General features: G+C 40.3%; 1 protein-coding gene across 1 annotated transcript; it reads left to right on the top strand.

Annotated features, from left to right (window-relative positions):
* The first annotated feature begins 616 nt into the window (after window positions 1–616).
* Window positions 617–6,729, top strand: LOC125543388 (glycosyltransferase-like At2g41451). Its single transcript, XM_048706712.2, has 11 exons — window positions 617–1,119; window positions 2,385–2,534; window positions 2,612–2,664; window positions 3,078–3,186; window positions 4,132–4,266; window positions 4,343–4,387; window positions 5,039–5,226; window positions 5,356–5,497; window positions 5,790–5,836; window positions 5,933–6,020; window positions 6,136–6,729. Exons 1-11 carry the CDS (start codon window positions 730–732, stop codon window positions 6,406–6,408), a joined length of 1,620 nt encoding a protein of 539 aa, XP_048562669.1. The 5' UTR covers window positions 617–729; the 3' UTR covers window positions 6,409–6,729.
* The last annotated feature ends 1,198 nt before the right edge of the window (window positions 6,730–7,927 follow it).

The following is a 7,927-nucleotide window of genomic DNA, read 5'->3' as shown; positions in this document are numbered from 1 at the left end:
GTAGGAAAAAATTCTATGGATTCTAATTCTTCAAAGATCCTATAATAATCTTTTAAATCAAAGACCCTAAAGACATAGAGTGAAGAGTGCATAGCACTTGGTCAGAGAGATGCGGTCAGCGACGCCTACTACTGTGATGACCACGACTGTAATTGTGGTCATACACTAAGGTGCTATCAGGGTTATGGTTTTACTCTATTTATATGATATGATTCTTATAAATGGTTTAGTTGGGTATTTGAGCTCGTCGAATTGGCTAAATTAATCACATATTCATGTTTGATAACCTCGGATAATCTGTAAAAACATATCGTATAATTCTCACCTGTCGGATATTACTGATACCATATCCACTATCATACCCGTCGGATATCCGGCTGACCAAAATCCATACCTTCATCTATATCCGATGAATTAGTGCAAATAATAAGGGTGCGGATGAAATTATCCATACCTTTTTTTAGGCTATTCTTATTATCCATACCATTTAGCAGCGAGCGATCTGCTTAATGGGCCGGCCTGATAGACATAGCTCTCGTGCTCTCCACCGGCCCATGGACAATTCGTCGACTGCCCAACATCTTGCCGCACTTCACCGCCCTACTCAAGGCCCAGCCCGCAGAATGCTCAGCTCTCTCCAGTCTCCTTCCGGCAACGCTCGCTGGGGAGCAGCTCCACAACCAGAGGGGCGGACGGAGGTCTCCACCAACCCGCCACCGACTCTCCCCAATGGCGGGCTACCGCAGCGCCTCCTCCTCCTCCGCGGCCGGCGCCGGAGGGGCGGCGGTGTTCGCGATGCGCGTGCTCCTCCTCCTCACGCTGCTGCCGCTCGCGCTCGCCGCGTTCGCCTTCGCGCTCCAGTGGCGCGGCGGCATGCGCGACCCCACCGGCACCGTGTGGCCCGCGGACACGCAGCGGTTCCCCGGCATGGAGAACAGCCCACTGGGCTCCTCCTCATCCTCCACGGGAGGCCGAGGCTCCTACTTCGCCGTATCATCCGCGTCGGCCTCCTCCGCGGCCGCCGACTGCGCCGAGATCCTCGGCCGGAGCGCCTCCTCCCACGGAATCTCTCTCTACCGAGGCTGGAGCTTCGACACCGACACCGCTATAACCCCCAAGGTGCGGCATGCCCTCTGGCTCCGATCTGATCTGCGCTTAGAGATCCTCATTTTTAGAGCGGTTCGATGTGATCTCGTGCTACGAAATTGTGACTAGTGTAGATGTGATCCGAGGAGTTGTCATATTGAGCTGTGGGCAGAGAATTTGAAGTTGCACTGGTGATATGATTTGATCCCGTTGCTTTTGAGATTGTGGGGAAGAGATCATATACCGTGGCACAGTAGCACTTAGTGATATACTCATGGAAGGGTCTTGAATAGTTGGCTAATAGGCTGACCTTTACTCATCTAAGGTTGTTTTGTTACTTCACAGTGAAAAGGCCCATCTTTTAGAGCAGATTTGTGGTATTTCAAGTGCCACTTGACTGTTATAGAATGTGCCGTTTCTTCCCTTCCATTAACACCGAACATTGCTGATGCGATCTAGAGGTCAGTAGTTGCATAGCCATTTCTTCAAGTGTTGAGCGGTGCAGCCTTCTATGAACTTGGATGCCAGAGTTTTTAGAAAGCTTGATTTGCAATCTTGCATTTGTTCACACAGTACAATCTTTTGGTGAACTTTTCATGGCTCAGTGAGAAATTGTGTTCACTAGGTTCTGCAAGAATGATACTTGCAGAATTGTAGTGGTGACTTAGGAAGTCAAATATTAGGTGCCTGTTCAAATTGTTCATTTGGCGAAATTATGTAATAAAAAAGATTATACTTCTGGGAGCTGGCTTCTTGTTTCTTTGCGGTTGGTGTGGTGTTTAGGCACTGAGAAGGGAACATGGTGGCTCATTGGTGCACAGATTCGCTGGCAATGCTTAATGATGAGCAATTTTGGCTCAGTATAAAGAAACTTGCAGTCGCTATAATCTTATGAAGAAATGGGGCAGTACTGGTGATGGATTACTAGCACATTTCCCCACTATATGTACATTCCTGTATCATAATCAAGATGGATGGGACTTTAGGCATGTATGCCAAGTATCTTGAATAGCAAGTTTGAAGAACAGGATATATGATGCTCATATGGATTTAGATATGTGATGAAATAGGGAAGACTTGCCAAAATCAAACCACAGGCCATAATATATTATCACCCAATTTGCCTATTTTTTGTCTTTAAAAATAGTAATCAACTTGACTAAAACTACTATTCAACTTCACATCAGATCATGTTTTAATTGTGAGAATCTAGTGCACATATCTAAGTCTTGATGAGCACCGCCCGATGCTTATGTTGAACTAATTTTATCCTTGGGTATCTATTCGTGACACTGCAGATCTGTATAACGGGAAGCACATCTGCTAGCTTACACCAAATTCTTCCATGGTTGTATTATCACAAGGTCATTGGTGTTTCACACTTTATTCTATTTGTTGAAGGAGAGGCTGCTAAACCAGCTGTTACTTCTGTTCTCGAATCTATCCGGGTAATTAATTTCTCCATGTCCTTTTGTTATGTGAACTTTGTCTGATCTTGTTCTGACTTTATGTGCCTCTGTTTTAGGGTGTAAAAATTATTTACAGAACTAAAGAACTAAAAGAACAACAGGACAGAAGGTATGGTGACATGCTCAACAGTTACACTCATTTCCGAACTTAGTTTTTGAATTAACAAAGCTAGTATGTGTAATTTGTCATAGAAAATTCCATCTACGGCTACCATAATATTCAAAAACTGTAAATACTAACTTAACAATGAAAACTGATAAGGCATGCATTGATAAATTCTGACAGTATTGCCGAAAATGATGCGTGTAGAGGTATAAGAAATGTTGGAAATTACTTGTATCACAATGCCGTTAATTGAACTTTGAATGTTCTGAAGTATTGTTGTACATGAATCGTGTACTCTTTTTTTCTTGTGCAAGGGAATTAATGAATTATATGATATATATTTTGCTAACAACTTTGCTGATGTATATTCATGATGTTTTGATTGTCTAAACCTATCTTGTTTCTATCATTTTCAGCCGCATTTGGAATGAAACTTGGCTTTCAGGTTTCTTTTACAAGCCATGCAATTATGAGCTTTTTGTTAAGCAGTCACTTAACATGGAAATGGCTATTGTTATGGCAAGGGTATGAGCTAATTCTTTTCTTGAACACGCACCTGACCGCCTATCATTTTGTATTAGAAGAAAGCGCTTCCAAATGACTTGAGTTTTACAGAGCTATGCTTAAACAAAACAAAGCACAAGTGAAAAAAGCAACATATCTTAAACCAAGAACAAAGGCCAAAAAACTCAACTGTACAGAAAGCTACTAGGTTAGGTCTGGCAGCTGAGCATGGGGTTAGGAGCTATTTCATTTGATATGTCTGGTAGTACCCGCTTAATTATAAATTTTGACATTCATGTCCTTGTGTAAGATTTATTATAGATAATTGTCTTCATTTCATTCACAAACACTGGCTCTCTTCGTGTTATCTATTGTTAGCTACCACCTTACTATTTCAACTCTTTTGTGTGTGTGTATGTGTGTGCCAGGGACCATAATCATCATCGAATAATATTCTGGTCTCTGTTGAATTTTTAGCACTAACAACAATATCTATTTATCATCACTAGTACAACATAACATATATAGCAGATAGGAATTTAACTAACACTAGTAAATATTGTCCCCCTTTCAAAAAAAAGTAAAATATTGTCTCTGGTACAGTGTGTATGTAGAGTACATATAGTACAAACAGGAACGCACATACCTGATTTACTCCTTGATAAACAATTGTATTGTGTTTTCTTTTGTGCCGAAAGTCTGTTCACTGTTGTGTAAATCTTAGCCCAAATCTCTACTTCCATTAACTAAAAATTATAGAAACTCCGGTCGTGTTAATATGCCTTGTTAGTTTGTTAAGGGTGTAACAAGGATGTGAGTTTACATCAGTCACTTGGTTACAGACATCACAAGATTTTAAATATTTGCTATAGTTATGAGGAAATTTTACATGCTTTTGTTGGATTTTGATAAGGCCTTTTGTTTTGCCGTGAGTTTAGCGTGAGCTTCCCTGCTTGATTATCACAGGAGGCTGGAATGGATTGGATCATACATCTTGATACCGACGAGTTAATTCATCCAGCGGGTGCCAGGGAGTACTCTCTTAGGCGGCTGCTTTTGGATGTTCCTGATAATGTTGACATGGTTATCTTCCCCAACTATGTGAGTTGCAGAGCTGATCTGTTGTTGAATTTGGTAATACATTTCACATCTGACTGGTATGATTTCTTTCTCTTAGGAGAGCAGCGTTGAGCGGGATGACATTAAAGATCCTTTTACTGAGGTATGCAAAAGGCGTAATCCACGCTATAAAATACCAATCCTTATTCTGCTTCAATTTATAAAATTGGGGCAGGGGGGGCAACCCCTTTCGTTCCAAAAAAAAACCAATCCTTATCTTTACTCTTATAAAGATCTAAGTTGGTGGTGGTCTATTCACTCGCAGAGATTATCTCTCGAGTTGCCAATAAATTAATTACTGCAATTAATTTATACTCCCTCCGTATCATAATATAAGACGCCTTTTGACACTATGACAGTGTCAAAAAACGTCTTATATTTTGATACAGAGGAAGTATAGGGGAACTTTTGGATCCCCGGTTAGGTACTTTGTAGCCTTGCTCGATGTGTTTGGAACCTTACAAATATCCCTCCCTTTTGGCGGCATGGTAGCCTGGTTGGGCTAGACAATACTCGTCTGGTGAAGAGCCAAATCTGCTCAATCGCTCCCATTGGCAAATACTCGAGTGATGCAAAAAAGTCGGTACCTGCCCACCTTAACTGCCAGGTCGATCTCTTAAGAGGTGGTTACATAATTAAGGGGCAGGGGAGAGTGTGACTTAGCTAAAATGTGCTAGTTTACCCATCTAGGCTATAGCCTGTGCAGCTAAAAATCCAAACACACTCTTATAGTACCATGTTTGTGTACCTGCAGGTTTCCATGTTTAAGAAGAACTACGATCATCTTCCGAAGGATACATACTTTGGCCTATACAAAGAGGCCACGCGGGGTAATCCAAACTACTTCCTCACTTATGGTAATGGGAAATCAGCGGCAAGGGTCCAGGAGCATATGCGTCCGAATGGTGCTCATAGATGGCATAATTACATGAAATCCCCGAAGTATGATGCCAGATATCTGATTTTGTGGAGTTTTTCTTTTCTTCTAGTGTTCAGCTCACAAGTTCAAGTCAATTCTGGGGAAATGTTTCTACTAAATTATTTAGCCATCTGTTATCTGTTTTCCTGTAGTGAAATTAAGTTGGAGGAGGCTGCTATTCTGCATTACACTTACACAAAGTTCTCGGACTTAACTTCAAGAAGGGATAGGTGTGGCTGTAAGCCAACAAAGGAGGATGTGAAACGATGTTTTATCTTGGAGTTTGACAGATTGGTGAGTTATGTTTGTTTCTTTCCTTTGCTGCACCTCTGCAGCATTTGGTCACCTGATCAAACAACATGCATTTTTGTTTATTGGAGTGGTGCATGGGTGTCAGTTAAAAGTACAACAGCAATGCACTATCTAGAATAGTATGACACAGAACAAACCAGCTCTTAAGAATGAGAAGATAACCTTTTCTGAATTTTAGTTTTTTGCTGCTAATGCAGCTTCAGTATGAAATTTTGTTTGGATGAATAACAAAAGTGACAAACCTAATTTGTTTGCCTTTCCTCTGACATGTCAGGCCTTCATAATTGCATCAACAGCTACCGAGCAAGAGATGAGGAACTGGTAACTCCCTTATTATCCATCTGCACAACTGCAGTTCTTCCCTTCCTACCCCTGTCCTGAAGTAGGCCTTATATTTATTTGGATACTTATGTCCAGGTACCGGGAACATGTTGTATGGACTGACAAAGATACAAATTTGAAGCTTTTGAGGAAGGGCGTTTTAACACGCATATATGCACCAATGGTAAACCTTGATCTCAAAATAGAATAAATAGCAGTTTAATTTCAGTAATGAAGGAATTGACTCATAAACGTGACAAGTTACTTGAATGCTGCTAAGCTATGCCTGATCTTTCCAGGCTATTATTCGTGGTCTCAAGGAATCTGGCATCTTCATCGATGCAGTAACTTCTGCAAAAGCACACCCTAAAGCAAACATTGGTCTTGAAAACAATGAGTCTATCCACACCAAAGTAACAGCCTCGCAGACCACAACCTTGAAAGAAGGCGGTAATGACAATTCTCAAGCAACTGCAAGAAAGATTCTGGAAATGATTGATGTCCAGGAAGAAGCGATGCCGCCAATGTCACCCCCTGGTTTCCTTGAGCTCATGGAAAGCGCATTGTCATGAAATTATGGGAAATGCTGGAGGCTTGCTTGATTCTTGTGGCTGCCAAGAGGTTCCTAACCATGCAGTGTTGACTGTACGTTTGAGCACATACATCTCGTCTTGGGTGCAGGACTATAGATTGTCACCACGTATATGTACAGATAGGGCTGGGGTTGTTGGGCGTTGCGTTGTCTTGTTAACCGCCGATGTCTTATGATGTATCCTGCTGTCAATTTTGAACCTTAGATTGAGGTAAACCTTGTCCCAGTGAGAGGAATGTGATATTTGACCATATTTTATTGGTCGTTGATCCAAATGAAATACTGATGAAACTTTTCTCAAGTTATGATATTCTTAAATCATGGCTGAACAATGGGAGAAGTTCATATTACAACCCTGAACTTTGTCATTAAAGTCTTAAGACACAATTCTGAACTTCAAAATTGTCAACTTCACAACCTTAAAGTTCCAAAACGTGACAAAAGTCGACTGGTTTAGTTTTGACTGGTTTTGACCATTGACTACCTAGTCAGCATCGTTGATACCCATCCACTTAATTGAAGTTTCTAGAAAATTTTCAAAACTACAATGTGATTCAATGTAGGAAAGTTTCAAAACGTTTTGCCAAACAGATAAACAATTAGAAGGAAAATACACATTCAAGTCCATTTTAGGTGAAAATTTGGCCATGTAATGTTCTTTTTCTTCAAAAAGGCATGGGATTTTTTTTTCTCAAAATGAACACTACCCTCGTATTCAACATGAGAAAGTCTTTTCAAATAGCTAAAAAGTATAATGGAAATACACATTTAAGACCATTTTTGGTCAAAATTGGCCAAAACAAAATCAGAAAAACAAATGGAAAAAAAAATCTCAAAAATGAGCACTACCCTTGTATTCAAACTGGGAAAGTTCCAAAATGTTTTGCCAAATAGATAAAAAAAAACTAGAAGGAAAATACACATTCGGGGTTAGTCGGAGGGTGACTTGCGGGGTGACTAGGATGCTGACTAGGCGGTCAATGGTCAAAACTAGTCAAAATTGTGTTGAAACCAGTGCAGGGTTGGTTTTTGTCTGGTTTTGAAAGTTTGATGTTGTAAAGTAGACTGTTTTGAAGTTCGGGGTTGTATCTTAGACTTTGGTGACAATGACTTCTCTCTTGAACAATTCCTTTTCTGAAGAAACTTTTCTGAACAATGTGGCATTGGCGTATGACAAACTTGGGAGTACAAGACCGAGCCCAGTTTTTACCACAAAAAAGAGATTTATTGTCATAGCTTTTATTATTATTATTATTATTATTATTATTATTATTATTATTATTATTACTATTATTATTATTCGCAAATCTATTGTTACAACTCAATCTTCAGGTTTATTTATGGCAGGCCATATATTTTCCGGCACCTTACTTTCTCTTCATTATTTCATCTCAGTGACATTTGGACGCACTCCTCTTTCTCTCCTTTTGCGACAAACATGATCTATACTTTTAGTTAATACTTCCTTCGTTCCAGAATATAAGGTGTATCCCATTTCG

Source organism: Triticum urartu, chromosome 3A (genome assembly GCF_056163025.1).
Source record: "Triticum urartu cultivar PI428250 chromosome 3A, HENAU_Tu73, whole genome shotgun sequence".
In the NCBI taxonomy this organism is placed as follows: Eukaryota; Viridiplantae; Streptophyta; class Magnoliopsida; order Poales; family Poaceae; genus Triticum; species Triticum urartu.
The sequence above is the reverse complement of the archived record's forward strand: the minus strand, read 5'-3'. Positions and strand labels throughout refer to the sequence as shown.